Source organism: Cebus imitator, unplaced genomic scaffold, assembly GCF_001604975.1.
Source record: "Cebus imitator isolate Cc_AM_T3 unplaced genomic scaffold, Cebus_imitator-1.0 Scaffold17, whole genome shotgun sequence".
In the NCBI taxonomy this organism is placed as follows: domain Eukaryota; kingdom Metazoa; phylum Chordata; class Mammalia; order Primates; family Cebidae; genus Cebus; species Cebus imitator.
The window spans coordinates 2518536-2540052 of NW_016107332.1; the positions used below are offsets into that span (position 1 = coordinate 2518536).

Sequence of the window (21517 nt, forward strand, 5' to 3'; positions counted from 1 at the left end):
ATTCCACACACACAAAAAAACAAAAACAAAAAAAAAAAACCCACTCTGCTGGAATGGAAAACTGGAATATGCAGGACAGGGTTATAGACAGATATTTTAAGCCTTTAAGCATTTTGCCCAAGGGAATGAGCTAAAAATGTAGCAGCTGCTGTTTGAAGTAATGCCATTTAGCAAGTCCTCATTCACTGCCCCGGCCAAGTCAGATCCCTACATGGACCAATCACCAAATCACCAATCCCAGGAGAAAATATGAAGATCAAAGAACTTAAATGTAGTTTTATTAACTGTCCATCTGCCCAATGTTAGAAAAAGCATGAATTTAACTAAGGGTGACATTACAAAAGACACAAGAAATGATAAAATTCTTGACTTTTTAAAAATCAAGAAATACAGCACACCTATTTTTCATCAGTGACAGCATGGGCAATATCAAGTTCTGACTTGTATACATTTCAACTTTTACGTGTAAACATTAATTTGTCAAGAAAATCTTGAAGGACTTGTGAAAGAAGGATGATTTCACATACAAATGCCCTATAGAGTCTTGCTGGGTGGGGGTGGGAAGGGGAGAGGCTATACTCACATGGCAGAAGCGGTTTTTAACCTGGGCAGTATTTACTCAACTTGCCTGATGATGAAACTCAGTGTAGTGCTTGTTAAAGAGCTAAGGGCCCCACCCAGTTCCTGGGAGCACAGAAATGGGTATCTTTAATTAGCCTCCCAGGTGATTCTTATCCGGAAATTCTGGGAAACACTGAGCTAGATTCATGCATGGAATCATGCTATATATGTGAACTTTCAAAGGGGGTCGCAAAGTGGTGAACACACTGGCATGGCATAAAAAATTTTCAGGATTTTGAAGATAGGATGTTTGCAGTGCAGCCACTATACAGCAAGTCCGAATGTGCTGGTGTTGGTAAGGTGCTATTCTGGGAATGCTATGATTGAGGACACAATATTAAGGCCAAGACCCAATAGTCAGTGACTGATTTGAGATCCATGGCTTGGCATATGTGTGCACTTTCAGCAAGTGGCCTTGTGAGGTCCTTGAGGTTAAATCCAGTGACAGAAAGACTGAATTTCAAGTCTGGATCTAAGCTCAGTCCCAGATCTGTCATGAATTAGCTGTGTAATTTGGGGCAAATAACCTAAACTGTTCAGGCCTGTAGTTTATCATCTATAAAATCAGGGAACTTGCATAGATAGCTATGAAGTCTTTTCAACTTTATAATTATCTGAAACTTATGATTTAAGTAAACATTGAAGTTGTATGGACAAAATGTTGCATTTTAGAAATCAAAAGCATTTTGGGCATCTCTTAATCCAATGGTGATGGCATATCTGAGTCATTTATGAAATTAAATATCTTGGTGGCATTATCCTTAGTCATTATGACAGGCTGGTGTTTGGTGGCATCTTAAAATCCAAGAGTAGGAAGGATTGATTTAGTCCAGACGGGGAAAAAGGCCCAGAGAGATTAAACGACTACTAAGATCACAAAGCTGATAGATGGGGCTCTCTCTTTTGACCACCCCACCAGATAGTGCTCTCACCCCAAAGTCTAATTCATGCTTTTGAGGTACTATTACTCACTGGCCTTACCAGAAGGTAAGGTAGTCTAAGAAGAATAAAGAGGCGTGAACTTCTCCTATTCTTGGATGTCACCTGCCTGACTGGGAAAAGGAAACCCAGATTTTCGGAGTCAGACCAATACCTGCCACCACCGCTGGAGCTTGGTGGGCCAAAGGGAACCAGCCCCCCAGAGAAGATGGTGGCCTGTCTCTAGGCTTTGTGACACTAGTGCCAACATTGCAACATTGCCTTTATGTGTCTCCCCAGCCCCTACCTTGTAGTCGCACCACTCACTACTGAGGCACTCTCAGGAGTTTGTGAACCTTCTTTCAAGCAGCCTTGAGGATGAGTTATAGAATTTTTCTGTTCAGAACAAAGTATCACATAGCAACAGTAACAGCTGTCTTTTGATATTTATCAATAGCTGTACCAGATATTTTGCTAAGTGTTTTATAATCATACCTAAGTTATCACAGCACTGGGCCAGATGCGATGGCTCACACCTATAATCCCAGCACTTTGGGAGGCCAAGGCGGGTGGATCACCTGAGGTTGGGAGTTCGAGGCTAGCCTGACCAACACGGAGAAACCCTGTCTGTACCAAAAAAAGTACAAAAATTAGCCAGGTATGGTGGCACATGTCTGTAATCCCAGCTACTTAAGAGGCTGAGGCAGTAGAATCCCTTCAACCCAGGAGGCGGAGGTTGCAGTGAGCCGAGATCGTGCCATTGCACTCCAGCCTGGGCAACAAGAGCAAAACTTTGTCTTAAAAAAAAAAAAAAAAAGTTATCATAGCACTGTAAAGTGAGTTACCTAGTTGAGTAAATAAAGGATCAGAGGGTCCATAGTCTGCTCACGGTGATACAGCCTGGCAAGAATGAGATTAGAACATAGGTGCTCCTCATGCATGCTCCCTGAAAGGGGCAGCTTGTCTTTCAGGGCTTATTTTAATCCTCCAGGATGTCCTTGTGGTCTACAATAAGGCAAAGGACAGGTGGAGGCCATCTTCATGATGCAACCTACGCTAATTCTGACAAAGAGGAGCTCTTCTCCATTGTTCTCTCTTTAACGCAAAAGTATAGAAGGCATGTAAGTGATTTGATCTTCTTCCCAGTATAGCACACCGGAAATGCCCCATCCCCTTCTAGACCAATAACCTTTGGGAGAGTACAAAATTAAGATGCTGAAGAGGCAAAGCATTTAGATGTGGTATGAACTACACGGCAAGTAAGAAATATCAATAGCATTCAAATATGCAGCTAGAGTCACCATTAAAAAAAGCACCTAGACTAGTCTGAGAATCTCATCAGATTCACTTCTAAATCGTAGACTTGAGTACATTATGATTTGTAATTTAAGAAGCTTACATAGTGACCAGGAAAAAGGCAAAATGAGGAATAATTTATCTCCAGGTGATATCTCTTAAATTTGTTATAAGTCATTTTGTGTTATGAGATTTAAACATCTGGATGCTTAAAGGCTCAAAGATTATCAACATTACTTGACAAATAAGACAGGACAGACATGCTTCTGTCATGCTTCTCCACGATTATCAAGGAAACAGAAATCAAATAAGGGATTTGTTGGATTACCTTTGGTCCAGGAAGTCCATGAGGTCCCTGAAAAAGGAAAACAGAGCTTTTAATTAAGAACTGATTCACTGTTTCCCAGCAGAAGTGAATATTATATCAAGCAACAAAAGAGATGTAAAACAAGAATCTTCTTGTTTGAGCTATAGCTAGAGGCAGGCTAGTGGATGTTATTTATTGCCTACCAAAAGTTCCTTCCAGCTCTTGGGTGGCTCTGTAATAGGAAATTCATTAATAGCCATTCTGTCTGCTAATACCTTTGAGGAGGAAGAAATCTGCCAGGGATACATGGAAGAAAGAAGTGGGGAAAATATTCTGAACTCAAATTACCATTAAAAAATCTGAGTGGAATACATGAGATATTTCAAGAGTTTAAATAAAATAAAAATATGACTTCAAAGAGAAATTTGCCAAAGAGAAGGCCCAGACTTTAGGTGCCAGGGAAGAGGAGACATTTTCTATTAACTCCTCCAGACCCAAAGGAGACTAGTGAGGAGATAATACCCAAGTTTGGGATTCTGTAGCATCATTTATTTAGTTTAAAGAAAAGATTATTATGTAGGAAAGCTAAGCATTATTATTTACATTGCATTTATTTTTACAAAACAAATTCTTCAAGGCTCCTGTAATAATTATTGGTGGAAGAAAATCATAATACATGCATGAATCAAGATTATAAAACGTGTATTTTGTAGAAAATCTAAATATAGAGACTAGTCAAGTTAACTAAGCTTACTGTGGATTGCTGTAAACTTTTCAAGTGTTTTAAACTATTTGGAGAAAGGAGTATTTAAATATTTGTCAGTAAAATTATAAAACTGCAGAAAAAAGTTTTTATTGAGCAATGCCTAGATATTTGTTACATATGTCCACATTAGAATAACATTTTGCTTTTCAATAAGTTTCAGATAAACGTTTTCAGGAAAAGGCTGGGCTGTTACTTTATCAGGTGTTCTTATCTCATTTTAATAAGGTTTAAAATTCCTTTAAACTGATTAATTTTATGATATGAACAGGATATAGCATTTTCTAACTTAACCTTCTATCTTATAGTAGAGGGAGTATTTTTAAAAAGCTGAAAGTATGTAATTTGCTTAATTCTTAATGAACCATCTGGTTTTAAGAAAATAAGGTCACATCAGGCGAGGTGGCTAAAACCTATAATCCTAGCACTTTGAAAGGCCAAAGTGGGTATATCACTTCAGCCCAGCAGTTCAAGACCAGCCTAGGCAATGTGGTGAAACTTCATCTCTTCAAAAAATGCAAAAATTAACTGGGCATAGTTGGTGGCATGTGCCTGTAGCCCCAGCTACTTGGGAGACTAATGTGGGAGGATCACCTGAGCCCAGGATACAGAAGTTGCAGTGAGCCATGATCGTGCCACTGCACTCCAGCCTGGGCGATAGAGTGAGACCCTGTCTGGAAAAAGAAAGAAAGAAAGAAAGAAAGAAAATACGATCAATAATAATTGTTTATGTTATGCAATAGAAATGGAGCTAGTCAGAAATGGATGACTAGCTACCTTCTGTGGCTTAGATCATTCCAATAATGCTCTTTCTTGGAGTGCAATGGGAGGAAAGAGTGACCACAATTTACTTATTCTGTAATACTGAAGTCTTTTGATTTATTAACACCTTAGAGACACACATCTAGCCTGCCTGACTTGATCCTATTCTGCCCCAGTCAAAAGCACTTGAAGCTCTCTGCCTTTGACATTTTAACCTTAACACAACTGTCACTGGTTTATCATTTAGAGAATTATACTTGGCTTAATGACTGCCTTCCTTACTGGACCTCAGTTCCTTGAGGGTAGGGTCACTGTCTCCATTGGCCACTGCAAGACACCTGCAGCTAGCACTGGCCCTGACTCAGTGAATCGATCAAAGTACCATAAAAGTGAGAAGGAGAAGATCTAACAATATACATTATCTGTAGAAAGAAGATTCAACTTTTATCATACTATTTTACAAATATTCTTCTTAAAAATTGACACATAATAACTATATATTTATGGATACAATGTGATGTTTTGATGCCATATAAAAAATGTTTTTATTGAACATTTCATTAAAGAGTTCAAACTTCAACGTTTGTAAGAAACATTCTTTAATGGCTATTATTATTTTATTTTTTTATTTTTTGAGATAGGGTCTCAGTGTCTCCCAGGCTAAAGTGCAAGGGCATGATCACAACTCACAACAGCCTCAGCCTCCCTGGGCTCAGGTGATCCTCCCACCTCAGCCTTCTGAGTAGCTGGGACTACATGAGTGTACCACCATGCCCAGTTAATTTTTGTATTTTTTGCAGAGATGGGGTTTCACCATGTTGCCCAGGCTGGTAACTACTGACCTCAAATGATCTGCTCGCCTTGGCCTCCCAAACTGTTGGGATTACAGGCATAAGCCATTGTGTGCAGTCGATTCTTAATCTTATTCTACTGGTATCAGGTTAGAGCAGCGACTGGATAAAATGATTTGCCAGCGTTCATGCTGTAAGGCTATAGTAGAGCTTGCTAGATTTGTCTGTCTTTCTTTACCTCTGTCATAGAAGAGAACTACTCTATCTCTTCCCAACATATGTGTTTGGGAGAGTGAAAGATAACATGGTAAAGTTAGTATATCTCAGAGCACCTGGTATTTTCCATCATTCCACAGAGTAGTACAAAATGCAAGCTGGCTGTTTAGAGGGATGTGTTCATGTTTTCCCTAGTAGCATGCTCGTAAATAAGCAATTACATTTTAGAAAAAAGGGAAACTTACCATGGGGCCAGGTGGGCCATGGGGACCTGGTGGGCCTGGTGGGCCTATGATCTGTATGTTCAAAAAATAAAAATATATTTGGTTACTTCATTTAGATAAGGCAGTTCAACTTGAATCTTGTGCTGGGGTTCTGCTAAGACCATTAGTAGTTGCAGAGGAAGAAAGATACTGAAATAAGTGATGTGTTTGATTCTCTAGATTTAGAAATTCCCTTGTGAGAATAAAAAAAAAATACTCCAAAAAAAGTTCTACAAAAGCCAGAATAAATCAAAAGTATGCTAAAAGAAAAGGAAGGAACTCATTACTAAGAAATGCTATAATGTCACTATCAAACTCAAATATTTCACAAAGTATAAGGAGGGCTCTGGAGAAACTAACAAGCATGTTCTATATTCACAAAGATCTATCCATTGTTATGAGAAAACCATTGATTTTTTTCCTTAGAATTAGCCAGTCCTCTGAAAACCTGCTTCTTCCTCAGACCTGTGAGATACTTCATCTGTCACTATGCAAGGCTGATGAATGTTTCTCCTACAATTTGACAAACCAAGAGGTTTAAGGTCTTTGTGATGTTGTTCAGCCACCTGGCAGAGGTGGAATAGGTAAATAACAAGTCAGCATGTGAGAAGGTTCAGGAACCACGGAAGTTCAGCCGCCATGGACTTACAGAAGGACCCTGTGGACCCGGCATTCCAGAATCTCCTTTTTCTCCTTTCATTCCATTGGCTCCCTGTAAATAACCATTAAGCAAATTTATTTCCAGCATAAGAGACAACAGAATTTTCTCCCCAACCCCATTGTTCTCTTGACATTTTATAACATTATGCACTTGCTACAGAAAAAAGGGATTCATCTCCTTGCATTCTAGCTTAAAAAAGCAAGCTTACTAAAATCCCTAGGATTATGGGTGATATGTAAAATAAAATACGGAGTAAATAAAAACCAGTTTGAGCTTGATTGGTTAAAGTTCTCCAGTTTTAAATATATATTGAGTTATAAATGTTATATCTTTTATGGTGGTGTGCAATTTAAACAGCAAAGGTAAGTCTTTTAGTTTTTACTGATATTTATATACTTCTTTGTTTCATAAAAAAGTCTAAGGCAGTGGAGTTTACTGCATTTTTTAAAACAATTTTACATTTTCTCCTTGAAATTCTCAGAATTATGAGGAAAACCATAAAACACTATCATATAGGATCATACACACAGAGGACACTTTCCAGAGTAATTTGTTTTTTACTTGTAATTTGTTTTTTAATTTAAATATTTTTTGGCTCATTTCTTTATTATGGTTTATTTTATAGTAACCAGTTACCACCATCTTATGCATACTAAATTAAAGTGGCCAACTATGTTTATTTTATTATCTTCTAGGGAAAACAATTAAGGAAAACATGGAGGCTTACTTCATAATTCATTTGGTTACATGCTTTACAATTTGAGTTCCCTAGAGTAATTAACCAATAATACCTCAAATATTTGAAAATAAAAATATTAGATGAACCACTAGATGAAATTGCAGCTAATAATATAACTGTTTTCTGATTGTTTAATAGATCTTAATAAGAACATAATATAAATGTATAAACATACCGGTAATCCAGGAAGTCCAATTCCTCCTTTTTCACCTGGCATACCTGGGTCCCCCATGTCTCCCTTTGAGCCTTTGAGTCCCTAAAAATGATAGATAGGGTTGGCACATAAGCAGCATACTGACCCCTGATAGTTACATCCTAGGGAAAAGAGAATTCTGGATCAATTTGGTTAGTAGGTGGGTTCAATGTTGAGATGGGTCAGATTTTTGTTTTTAGGTAGTTATTCCTTACAGCAACTTTCTACATGCAATCAATACTATTTCCCCTTGTAATGAAATATATTAAGTTATATTAGGCTATTTAAGTATGAAAAACCAGGTTTTTCATGAACTTAGGTTTTGATATAAATTCTCCTGATTTTATATTTTTACCTGGCAGCTAATTCTATCTCACCAGACCTGAAAACAACTTAATACATTTAATTCTCAATAGTAGAGGATGTATTTTGAACCGGGCCCTAGTGTTATATAATAATAAATACCCAGACAAATTTTTCTCATCTCCACCTACTATACTCCCCTCGTTCCTAACTGCAGGCAGAAGTTCCAGTCACCATCAGTGTTCAATGGTTCAATCTACAGACTGGTAAATCATTGGATCATTTGCTGCACACTAATGCTCAATCAATGCTTAAAAGTACAACAACCTCTTCACAGTGTTCTTATTTTGTTCTCATGATATCTCTATGAAGCGAGCCAGAATGTTATTCTCCTTTTACAGTGAGGAAATAGATAAATGTGCATTATGAATGTTAAAGAAATTGAATTTTGAATTTTTTTAAGACAGAGTGTCTCTGGACTGCAATGGTGCGATCTCGGCTCACTGCAACCTCCGGCTCCTGGGTTCAAGCCATTCTCCTGCTTTAGTCTCCCAAGTAGCTGGGACAACAGGCATGTGCCACCATACCCAGCTAATTTTTGTATTTTTAGTAGAGATGAGGTTTTACCATGTTGGTCACGCTGGTCTCAAACTCCTGACCTCAGGTGATCTGCCTACCTTGGCCTTCCAAAGTGCTGGAATTGCAGGCATGAGCCACCATGCCAGGCCTGAATTTTATAACATTAATACTGGCATTAATTTATATTTTTAAGCATTTTCATCCTAGAAAACTCACTTCAATATGACCGATGGCTCATTCTTCGTATAGTTAAATGGTAAGGGGCTTCTAGGCTGCACAAATCTGTTTATCTTTTTTTATTAAAAATTATTTGTGGAGAACGATTATTTATGGAAAGGAACTTTTCTTCTTAACTGTACCTATTTCACAGCCCCTAGTCCAGAATTACCCACTGGGTGGGTAGGTGCCTGAATGAATGGATAGATCCTACTGGTTAATCAGACCCGGATATTTTTTTAGGGATCTAGTGATAGAGAGCAGCAGGATGGCAGCCCACTGGACTTGGTGACAGAAGAAAACCTTGCAAAGTCTAAAAAAAAAAAAAAAAAAAGCAAGCTACTGTATCTGCAGGGGCCTTATTGTATATCATTATGCATGTCAAATTAATTACTTATAATGACCAACGGTGAGACAAGTAACAGACAGATTTTAAAATTCTATGTGATCTATGACATAGCAAATCATCTAGGGTATCGTTTTTTATCGCATGTTCATTTAATATGGCATTATATTATTTAAACATATAACTCTGATGCTAAAAAATAACATCTCCTAAACCTAATTTTCCTATCTAATACTTTCTTCTGAGGAGTGTATGTTCACTAACTGCATTAAGAATCCTTTTGATTAAAGGGGAAAAAAAAGGAAAAAAAGAATCTTTTTGATTTCTTATGATTTTCCTGATTTTAGCCATTTCTTGAGTAAATAATGGAAACAGAGAAAACACTAAAGATCTTAAAATGAATCCTTTTGATTCCATTCCAAATTCTGAATACTGTCTATGTTCTCCAGCTCAGATTCTTTTAGGGCAGGTGTTGCCAAACCATGGCTCATGGGCCAAATCCATCCCAGGGATTATTTTTGTACAGGGTGGTGTTTTTTAAAAAATGCTAAGAGGTGTTAACCAAAAAATAAAGTAAAATAAAAAGGAAACTAGAAAATGTCAACAGAGACTGTATGTGGCCTGTAAAGCCTAAAGCATTTACTATCTGGACCTTTATTAACAAAGCTTGCTAACTTCTGTTTCAGGGGGAACCCTCAGAGATATACCACCATACCCTGTAAAGCTACAAGTGCCCTGCTTGTTTCTGTATTTTCCAAGGATCTAGAGATTAGGTGTCATCTTTATTTGGGAAAAGAAAACATTGTCTAAATAAGGCATATAGGCAAGATTTAGTTTTATGGAAACTATGGTCACTGATGAAAATTAGGCTATTTTTACTAACTTGGTAATGACTTTACAAGTCTATTAAAAATTTGCAGAGGAGTCACTGGTAGGTTGCTATAAAGTATTAAGAACAAAACTTAAGTATTATATGGCTTAGATGTTTCTGCAAAGAAAGCTGGTCTAATTTCAAACTAATTGCTTTTTAGAGTCAATGAAGTCTCTAGAACAAATGGTTAAAAGAAAGAGGGTATCAAATATGAACACTCATGACACTTTGGCTTCAAACCTACAATAAAAGTAGCCATCAAGAATGATGCTTTAAATAAAGGCATATGTCTTTGAAAATTACCTGCTCTCCATCCATTCCTGGGATTCCTGGAGATCCTTGCTCTCCCTGTTAAGATAAAAATAGATGACCCACCTCCATTTCTCATTAGTAACATCCTGCACTACATAAAAAATGATGCTAGTTGGTTAACAGTACAATTTGACTTTCAGCAAAGGCATCATAACCTGAGAATATTCTATTATAGCACATATCTAAACTAAGAGAAGTAATAATCTTTCTTTGAGACTATGCATAGTATTCATATGCAGCTAAGATCCAGTGCTTTTATTGTTTTTATTTTTTCTCCGTGTGAGATGCAGGCTAAAAAAGAGTGGTCAAAGAAAACTGATAGACATAATTTGATAACTGGCCATATCCTATAGCAACAACCTATCTGCCTCAGTTATTTTTTTTCTCCATACAAAATCTGTATGATTTCTCTCTCCAATTTCAGTGAAAAGGAAAACATTAACAGTTAACCTAAAAAAATAAAATGCAAGGCCTCATGAATTTGCAACAGTATTTTAATTCGCACAGTTCAAGCAGTTAGTTACAAATTCATGATTGTGAGTGTGCAATTTCCAGAGAACCCTCACTGAAGGATATCATAAATCAGATATCTTAATCCATGTAAAATTACTTTTGGATCAATTCAATTTCTTATACTGTGCTATGAATCAACTAAAATTTACTATTCATATTTTGATTTATTCTTATTTTTGACAAAGTCAAAATATAGAGAGTTTTGTTTGCTTTTTTAAACTAAAGATGTTCCATTATAAACAAATGTGTAACATATGCCAGAGAGTTAATCGAACAGCAAATGTTTAGTCACTTTTCAGTTTTGAAAGGTAACTACATAAACAAATTACTTGAAAAGTAAGCATTATTTTATATCAATGAGTCATTTATGTGGATCCCATTACAAATATCCCTGAATCCCATACTGTGGAAACTTTGTAAAAAACAGTTCTTCTGACTGTGAGAGGGCTGCCTCACAGACAGGTTTCCAAGGGAGCTGACCTGAGGCTGTATTTTCTAGAAAGGTCTGTTTGGTGATACGATAAACCACGATATTGAAATGGCTAGAGCTCCTTTCCCTGGTAAAAACTTTAAGAGCTGTGAGCTACAGCATGAAACTTGAGCTTTCCAGTGTTTAAGAAAGGCATGATCTTGTGGTTCTAAACAAATGAAGCAAGAAAAGGGGCTGGGGAAGGGCCCTTTCTTATTTCAGATTTCCTGCTCTTTGTGGTAGCAGCAAAGTTTATTTTGCCACAAACAAGTCTGCTGAGGTTGGATGCACCTGGCTAAGCCCTAGTTTCATTCAGGGTCTGAATACTTGTCAGCACCATGGGTCCAATAATGATGGCTTTGCTAGGCTTTTCCCTTTAAAATATGACTCACAAGTGTTTAAAAGAAAAACATAATTCATGAGTTATTCATTTATTCTTCACCCCTCAAATGGGGTTTCTAAGAGTTATTTGATGTGTAAGGAATCAAACAATTCTTGTGTGATAAACGAAGGAGAAACGCTAACTGAGTAAGTTCCCATTCATTCTGAGTTCCAAGGTTAGAAAGGGTTCTATACTAGACTCAGGCTACATTTTGCTGTCTCTTGGTAATAGCTACTTTCCGCCCCAATTATCCCAACCTTCTCAAGGACAGATCATGGAAAACATAAAGGACTATATCAGCTAACACGAGATCTCAATTATAAGACCATTGTAGGTTGGGTGGGGTAGGTACGATAGTATAGTGGGAAGGATGGCAAGGGTAGGAGGTGAGAATGACTCAGCCCTTCCTCCATATTGCTTGTCTAGATAGTCATCTGGGCAACTTCTTCCTGTCTTTCAGTTTCAACTCAAAGCCACCCTTAACTCTTAAGACTTAGAGGGGCCTTCTATGCACTTACTCCACCTATTAATAATTGCACCTTTACTTGCCTATCTTCCTCCTTAGACTAGAAGCTCCTTATTGGAATGCCTTTCTAGTAACCTTACTAGATATTATTCCTTACCATAGATTAGAGGTTCAAAAATTACTTACTGAATAATTGAATTAATACATAAATAGCAATTGGATTATAAAACCAGGGGAATGTAGGTTTTAGTGATACAGATTTTTTATCTAAGAGGTCCTGTTTGCCTTTTTGGGTCAAAGAATGGATGCCTTTGGGGCTTCTCCAGGCCTTTGGGCTGTAGAGAAAAGTCCTAGAAGCTTTTGAGGTTTGTGGGAAATGAGATACGTATTTAGCTTTGGGGACAATTTTGGTTCTGGAGACTTAGTCAAGTGAGGAAGTAAAGTAACGAACTTAGACCCTTGGTTGATTCTACACAAAGGAGAAAAGAAACTGCAGACTTCCTTCTAGGATATCTAGTCCAGCTTGCCAAGATATTACAGAATGGCAAACCAGGCAGTGCTACTCACCAAGAATAAAAATTACGTGTAGTTTTTTTGTGTGTTATATCTCTTAGGGACCAGAATGTGCTGAAGAAATATAAAGTTAAAAATCCAACACCTTATATTAATGTTATACATGAAATCTGTTTGAAATTAGAATCTATGTTCTAAATGTATAGCTAAGGAGCTCAGTAATACTGTAATTTATATTCCTTTATATAATAGAAAAATAAATTTTCTATATACTACTGTTTTTAAGTAACTCAAAAGGGTACAAAAGCTGATATGTGTGCATATGTGTTATGATAGACTTAGCAAATAAACTGCTTTAAGAAGCATAAACAAAAGATGAATTTTGAAATCACTTGAATCTCCTACAAGAATCCAATGACGAAAGTCATATTTCAACACATGTCGTTCAGTTCTGAAAAGCCAGGATCACTGGCCATGTGTTAATTGATCAAACATGGTTGAATGACTAAGCTTCAGTCTGGAGGGAGAAAGCCATCAACAAAGTTTAGATATAAGCAAGCAATACTAGCCTTCTTCTATTTTTAGTTGGTATGTTTCATTAGATGAGATTTAAATGACAAAATTTCTGACAAAGTATATAATAAAGAATGCATTATTAAAAAAGACTGAAAAATTATTCCTAACCTTTTGATTTGTGAATGCTTCATACTAAAACTTCCCTTACTCTTTTTATTCCAAAAGCATTGGAAACAAGGAATTTTCTTGGTGTCAAATTAAATTTTCTCCAATCCTCCTTTAATTAAATATTTTCTTTTCCTTTCACACACCATATGCAGTGTTTTTTACATTTATAATTTCCCTGGAACTTGTTTTTCCCTTGTTTAATATTCTTTTTCTCAATATCTTCCCCCAAATTAAATTTCTCTCTCTCCTTTTCCTATTTTCCTTTCATCTTTCTAATTTTTTATCTTCCTTCAGTCCAGACCTCAATTTCTTTTCTTCACTCTCTAAAAAAATATTAAAACAATCTCAGCTTCTTCAGCATTTTGTAAGACTGATTTTCAAAGATGCATATACTTAATGTAGCATTCTCTGCACTGTATGTGATAAATGGAAACAAGTAAATAAAGAATAACCTTTGGCCCTTGTAGTCCTTGAGGTCCAGGAGGTCCAGGTGGACCCTAAATCAAGAAAAAGCACAGTTTTTAAAAGCAGTAATTATATGTATTAAAATTCATGCCTTAAGTAATAGGCACACTATACACCTCCCTTATTTCTATTGTCGTCAGATATCCCCAAACATAAATTTGCAATGAGGAAAAATTTCACTGGTTATATAATTAGAAAAAAACACCTATTTATATACTAAAATATTAACACATTTTAGGTCAAAATAATACAGAAGGTGCTTTTGGATAGATTTGATAAGGCAATGTAAAATTGCTACCGTGCTCCACATTCATCGTCTTGGGATGAATTAGCCTATAAATATTAGCTTTGTTTCCATATACACTCCTTGCCCCTCCACCCCAAAGGCTGTGATTTCCCAAATTATTATTCAGGTAAGGCCAGAGATTTTTAAGAAAATCAGCAATCACTTTTTTCTTGACTTTTGCACTAAGCAGACAAAATGATTCAACTGGAGCAAATGTAAAAGGTTATTAATAAAAGAAAACATAAAATTAAGTATCAGATGAAAACAATGGCTACATTAGTATCATTTTGGCTGGCATGCATCAACACCAAATACAAAACCACACACCACAGAAAGCATGCAATAGGAGTTACCGTGACAGTTAAGGTGGTAATCCTCTGTTGGGAAAATGTATTGATAAAGACAGAGTTATCTATTTTGTGTGCCACAGTAAAGTAATACATTGTGAAATAATCAACTTTTTGAATATGTTTTGGCTAGTCTGATATCTTATAAGGAGCTGACAAGATACTGAGGACATATTATCCTATCTTCAATACAGTATAGTTGTAGAGATGTTTAAAAAATTATATCTAGAATCCTATTTAAAAAGTTTTTGGCTGAAGAAAAAGAAATGTCAAAATTTTAATTCACCTGATTGAAAAAATAATGCAGTAAAGTTGTAGATGCTACAGGCTTGTCAGTATAATTGTGAACTGAGAAATTTTGCTATTGATGAAAGCTCTATTCTAGATAGCACTTCATTAGAGAAAACTGAAAGACACAACTACATATTTTTTTTCTTTGAATCCGCAGCTCATTTGTTGCACTAAAATTAACTTTGTATATGTGTGTGTGACATGACTAAAGATATTAGTTGACATAGAATTAATCTAATTTCTTTTTTTTTGCATTCCAATATTTTTTGTGAATTTAATAAGAAAAATGAATTTTTTTCTTTTTATTTATTTATTATACTTAAATTCTGGGATACATGTGTAGAACGGGCAGATTTGTTATATAGGTATACATGTGCCATGGTGGTTTACTCACCCATCAACCTAATATCTACATTAGGTATTTCTCCTAAAGCTATCCCTACCCTTCTCCCCTAGCCCCGACATGCCCCAGTGCATGACGTTCCCCTTCCTGTGCCCATATGTTCTCATTGTTCAACTCTCACTTATGACTGAGATGCCATGTTTGGTTTTCTGTTCCCTGTGTTAGCTTGCTGAGAATGATGGTTTCCAGCTTCATCCATGTCCCCGCAAAGGACATGAACTCATTCTTTTTTGTGGCTGCATAGTATTCCATGGTATATATGTGTCACATTTTGTTTATTCAGTCTATCACTGATGGGCATTTGGGTTGGTTCCAAGTCTTTGCTATTGTGAATAGTGCTGTAATAAAATATGTGTGTATGTCTTTATAGTAGACTGGTACCAAAACAGTTTTAAAGACCAATGGAATAGAACAGAGGCCTCAGAAATAATACCACACCATCTAAAACCATCTGATCTTTCACAAACCTGACAAAAACAAGCAATAGGGAAAGGATTCCCTATTTAATAAATGGTGTTGGGAAAACTGGCTAGTCATATGCTGAAAACTAAAATTGGACACCTTTTTTACACCTTATACAAAAGTTAACTCAAGATGGATTAAAGACTTAAAACATAAGATCTAAAACCATAAAAACCCTAGAAGAAAACCTAGGTAATACCATTCAGGACATAGGCATGGGCAAAGACTTCATGACTAAAACACCAAAAGTAATTGCAACAAAAGTCAAAATTGGCAAATAGGATCTTTAAACTAAAGAGCTTCTGCACAGCAAAAGAAACTATCATCAGAGTCAACGAGCAACCTACAGAATGGGAGAAAAATTTTGCAATCTATCCATCAGACAAAGGGCTAATATCCAAAATCTACAAGGGACTTAAACAAATTTACAAGAAAAAAAAAACCCCATCAAAAAGTGGGTGAAAGATACGAACAAACACTTTTCAAAAGAAGAGATTTATGCAGCCAACAAACATATGAAAAAAAGTTCATCATCACTGGTCATTAGAGAAATGAAAATCAAAACCACAATGAGATACCACCTCACACCAGTTAGAATGGTGATCATTAAAAAGTCAGGAAGCAACAGATGCTGGAGAGGATGTGGAGAAATAGGAATGCTTTTACAGTGTTGGTGGGAGTGTAAATTAGTTCAACCATTGTGGAAGACAGTGTGGTGATTCCTTTGATTCCTTAAGGATCTGGAAGTAGAAATACCATTTGACCTACCAATCCCATTACTGGGTACATACTCAAATAATTAATCTAATTTCAGTAACAAAACACACTGTCTTAAAAGTCTGAATCTCTGAAACATAATTCCTAATCCCATAAATCATATCTTTGAATTAATGTTTTCTGGTCTAGGTTCTGTGCTGAAAGTTCTATGGGGTTGATAATCACTTTATGAAATCACAGAGGGGAGAACATTTTTTTTAGGAACTCTGGACATAGAGAAATATTATTCAATTACATTCAAACTTGTGGATATCAGTTGAACACCATTCTTCTGTTTTCCACGACTCCACTCCAATCTCTGATTTGAGCTGTTGTAACTGTGTTTTTTTTTTTTTTAATTGTTGTAAAAATGTCCACAAACTGGGGGCAACGTTATAAGAAAAAAATAAGGCCCCAGAATTTTACACCACCATATCTGTGGAATATAACACTATTTACTTTATTCTTCAGGGATTCACCTAGAACAAGAATTGGATTTCTAATTACGAGAAAGCTACTTTTTTTTTGTTCCTACAGTGTAGATAAGTCATTTGAACAACGCTATTAGAAATTTACAGAGTAAAAATAATATCTTTATCATTGCCTTCCAATTACATGCTACTTTTTAACTAGAAAACAGGGTCATAAAGCCCTAAAAAGGAAAGAGAGCTTCAGATTTGAGCTTTCTGAGATTTTCCAACATGTGCCATATATGAATTCATTTTTCACCTGAACATAATGCTAGTTTTTATTTTTTTTAAATTAAGGATAACATGTTTAATAATGAGCTGCAAAATAATATTATTAATGGTAACTGACCTAACAGACGGAGTTTAAATGATTTTGTTAAATAAGTATACTTGTAAAACTTTCAAATTGTATAGTGTTCAATCCAGCTAATAGAAAAACAAATGACAAGCTGAGCAAACTTCACAAATACATAGTCTTGACCACCATCTGGAAGCACCAGTATGCAGACATACAGAGAAGTCCTAACGATTTTGGCTCACTGTGCATTTCTTATATGTGGCAAATCCAAGTTAAAGCTATATAAACTCAGCAGGATTCTCTCTTAAACTCAAGTAATGATTTGAAAACCAGAATTTTTGGTAGTGATGGAAAAAGACATGCCATTCTCTGGTGAGATATGATGTGAAATGGGAGGCATGAACTATAGAAACTGCAAATTGGATAATCCCAGCAGCCTGCTTTGTGATTTATTCCCTGAAATGTTTATCTCAATCTCTTTAGAATTAAAGGTTATTTTCTCTCATTTCTCATAATGATGAAAGCTTAAACTCACCCATGATTCACACTAGAGAACAGGTTTAGTTTAGATGGTAATGAGAATTTTTTTAAAGAGTCAATTAGGAAACAGAGGTTTTGCTACTAATTTGTGGAAATTTAACCACCTTAAATAAAAATAAATAGCTTATGGCAATGTTTACGTAAATAACAATTTTCAATAGAGGCAACGATATAATTTTATATTTCTAATATGGTATGATTATAACTGTAATATGCTTCTATTTATCTGATCATCCTAGAATATTTTTGGCAGATTGTTTTAAAAGGGGTAATAATGACATAAAACCTGCAAAACTGTAAATATCCATCACTGGTTAGAGATTTAAAAGAATAAATGTCTACCATCTCTTCTCAATCTAATGTAACTAATTTTATTAGGGATCCAATTCACTAGAGCACTATGTTAGCACCAGTAGTTCTGATGTAAAAAAAATAACTATAAGCTCTTTATAAGCATGGCATTTAGTTGAATAACAACCAACCCCTTAAGAATAATAAACCTTTAGGTTGAGACATAAGCATGAACTAGTTGACTAAGATGGATATTGACTGCTTTGCAGTCATACAGAACTAAAGATGAGAAAAAAAACAGAGATATATCTTTTCATATCAAGATATAGGTGTCATATTTTTTAAAAAGTACAGTGCTTTTTGGCATATCAGTAAAAGGTGTTCAGAAGCTCTGAAAAATCACCCTAAGAATAGTATTAGGTTTCATGGACTCACAGAAAAAAAATTATTCCAATAACATCCTCATTTTGCAGATAAGATCAATGTATCTATAATATAGATACATTAAGCAATTTCCCCAAAATGACTCAGCTAATAGAGGGCTGAGTCATTTTAGAAATGAGATTTGGAATGAGATGGAAACAGAGATTTGCATTTTAGACTAAGGGTAGCTTGCCTCATGCCAGACCCAGCTCATGCAAAGAACGCTTTGAGAACTTGATCACAGTGTTGCAGAAAATGCCAATTATATTGGAGCAGTTCTTGGATAAGAAAGCAGCTACCTCTTAAAGGTGGTAGCAGGAATTATGGGGCCACTGGAAGTAGTCCAAGGGCAATTTACAACATTGCTAATAAATTAAGTTTTTAAAAACTTCCTAAATTTTAGAAGAACTTTGAAAACATAGTAGGCACACCAAAACTTTGTGTTCTCTGTCTCTGTCTCCCTTTCTTTCCTTACATAGTTATCAACTTGTGGGGAAAAGGGAACAATTTAGAAAACTAGTTCTAGAACTTGACCGTAACCCAGAAGCTACTGCTTGTATCTAATCCAATTACACAGAGTAACACTAATTTAAGCTCTTGACTAAAGATACTGTCCAAGCAACATTTCTCCAAGCAGTAAACATGCTTTTCTTTGTATTTTACCAGAAGAAAAATAATGAAAAGGCCAAAAAATAGGCTGAGCTGAAGACAGATTAAAAAAAAATGACTTAGTACTTTACTAGTTAAAAATGATAGTTGTAGCAAAAAACCTATAGAAGTAGAGATCTGTCATAATTAGATTGTGTTAGTAAAATCATAAAGATGGAAAAATAATTCAAACAGGTACAAAGTGGCAGAGAAATATTTAAAACAACAAATCTGGCTTACAAGCAAAGAATGGCTTGTATGAATTAAGTATACTTATTCAACTAGTAACTGTTTACTTAATATTTACATACCTAGACAATATAAGCATAAAATATTTTTCTGTCGCCAAGCTTACAGTTTGGTAAGAGCTCAGACTAAAATCAACTATGGAGTTTGATTTTAAATGATAAACACTGGACCTTCTCTACTAATGTTTAAAAAGATTAAGAGGAAGAACTCACCTGGGCAGCAGCAGTGAATTGTTGTGTAGAATTTATACGGGAAAGAAAGGAAAGAAGAAGGGGATGAACCCAGGCAAAAAGGAGGAGATTTGTATGGATATGATAGAAATGATTATGCCAGGAGAAACTGTGCTGTGGAGAAATGAAGAGTCCTACACAGGAAGGGCATGACTAGAGAGGCTTAAGTTGGAGAAGCTTGGGGTTGATAGAGTAAGCAATAGGGGGTCTTTACAGTTTCTGAGCAAATCAGAGCTACCGAAGCCATGATCGTTTATAAAAATTAATCTTGGAGTGATACACAAGATGAATGAGAAGGACAAGGAGGCACTAGGGAAAGAGTCATTGGTCAGGGAGCTGTTGCTGTATTAGGCAGGAAGTAAACAGGATGTGGACTCAGTTGGGAATGGAAAGAACAGGCAATCTCAAGAGATACTTTGAAAAAGAAAATAGCAGCCCCTTGGTGAGAGAGAATAAGTGAAGGACTAAGAATAGTTTAAAAATGGCCCTAAAGTTTCTATCCCCCAAAATTCAGATTCATATTATAACTAACAGAAACCAGTTACTTAAAAAAGGGACTCATTTGGTAGGTAGGAAAGGTATCCAGTATAATTGTATGAATTGATGGAAGTTGATAAGGCATTGACACATCCATAATGGGAATATTCTTGGACAGCTGGGGGTGTACACAGATTATATCTGGAGATGAAAGATTTGAGAGCCACAGTGTGGAAGGACACAGAGGGAGTGACTGTACCAAGAAAAGATCAGAGACTTGAGGATACTAAAACCTAGGGAATGGACAGAGAAATTAGAAACACAAAAATAAAGGTGATATGCAAAGAAGAAAAATCCAAAAAAAAAAAAAATGAAATAAAAATAGAAGGTCAGAGAGACCCAAAAAAAGTTTCAAAAGGAAAGTGGTTTGATATAAATATCACAAAAAAGTCAAGGGCGATGGGTCTAGTGGAGTTGACATATAGGTTATCATTGACCTCTGTAAGAGAAGTTGCAACAGAATGATGACAGAGGCTAGAATGCAGGAGTCTACACATGAAAAGAATTAATAGGAAGCAAAGGTGATAGAGACAAGCCAGACAGTCTATTGCTTACTTAATGAGAAGAAAATAATTATATGGTAACAATAATAAGAAATAATAATAAGAGGGCTTACTATATGCCATGCACTGCTCTAAGAGTTAGTATATATTGTGCCATTTGCTCTTCTCAACAACCCAATGAGGCAGATACTACTTCCACTCTCATTCTGTAGATGGGAAAACTGAGGCACAGAGAAGTGAAATCGCTTGTCCTAGGTCACACATTTAGTAAGCAAGAGAGCTGAGATTTGAATGCAGTCAGCTCCAGCCCCAGAGGCACAGAGCTCTTGATTGCCTTGCCAAGCTCCCTCTGCAAGCAAGGAGGCAAAAATTGGGCACACACACACAAGGTTTATCCCTCATAAGGCTTAACTATATTTGAAGGTGGAAGGGAAAGGAAAAAAGGGATTAAAAAATGCTATAAAATTCAGAAGATAAACTGGGGCAGAGAGAAGGAGATGGGTTCTGGAGAACAGAAAGAAGGGGTGCCTTGAGCAGGGGAGTCCTCTGAGGTTAGAGGGTGTGGAAACTCATTTGCACATGTTACAAGGATGTTCTTCAGCATTCTTCTCAGTGTGTGTCAGGGCAGGGAGCAGCCACTTGCCTGTAAGGCTTCATGGAGGTTGCCGTTGTAGTCTATGATCTCAGTGGCTCCTTGATCTCCTTTTTGACCAGGTGGACCCTGTGACAAAAACCGACCAAGGGAACATCATGGGTGTTAGCTTGGCACATAGGGTGGACTGTAGCAGAAACAGAAATACCAACTCATAGCTCTCTCTGACCATCATTTCCCCACTAAGGCCCAACTGTACTTTATAATATATGAATAATTATGCTCAAAATTTATCCTTATTTCAAAGGAGGCAAACCACTTCTTACATCCTGTCTGTGGTAGGGTCAAGATAAGAAATCTGATTTTAAAAATACATACAATTTAATTTTTAAAACTATTTTCTGAAAATTACAATATAGGATAATCTGATGTGACCTGTAAAATTTTATTGGCTTTATTCATATTTATTAAAGCATCCTCTAACCTTTTGTTCCTCATCTATACCTTATACAGTGCTTCCTCATTCTTTTTTTTTTTTTTTT

General features: G+C 36.1%; 1 protein-coding gene and 1 long non-coding RNA gene across 16 annotated transcripts in view; one reads left to right on the forward strand and one right to left on the reverse strand.

Moving 5' to 3' along the window:
* COL25A1 (collagen type XXV alpha 1 chain) overlaps positions 1 to 21517 on the reverse strand; it is a 523210-nt gene that overhangs the window by 35125 nt on the left and 466568 nt on the right. For 12 of the 14 annotated variants that reach the window (XM_037731778.1, XM_017509228.2, XM_037731776.1 and 9 more), the window contains 8 exons: positions 21027 to 21104; positions 14289 to 14312; positions 13637 to 13681; positions 10149 to 10193; positions 7513 to 7593; positions 6587 to 6649; positions 5920 to 5970; positions 3164 to 3190 (listed from right to left, as the gene is read on the reverse strand). In XM_037731778.1, the coding sequence (XP_037587706.1) occupies positions 3164 to 3190; positions 5920 to 5970; positions 6587 to 6649; positions 7513 to 7593; positions 10149 to 10193; positions 13637 to 13681; positions 14289 to 14312; positions 21027 to 21104 (414 nt within the window). The remainder of the gene's footprint in view (positions 1 to 3163; positions 3191 to 5919; positions 5971 to 6586; positions 6650 to 7512; positions 7594 to 10148; positions 10194 to 13636; positions 13682 to 14288; positions 14313 to 21026; positions 21105 to 21517) is intronic. The other 2 variants (XM_037731761.1, XM_017509319.2) reach the window with 1 other exon arrangement.
* LOC108289787 overlaps positions 1 to 21517 on the forward strand; it is a 52220-nt gene that overhangs the window by 10426 nt on the left and 20277 nt on the right. Inside the window, exon 3 of one of the 2 annotated variants that reach the window (XR_001819314.2) lies at positions 10006 to 10147. The exons of the other annotated variant lie outside the window; for it this stretch is intronic. This is a non-coding gene — a long non-coding RNA (uncharacterized LOC108289787). Of the gene's footprint in view, positions 1 to 10005; positions 10148 to 21517 lie in introns of those variants that run through there. 2 annotated transcript variants of the gene reach the window in all.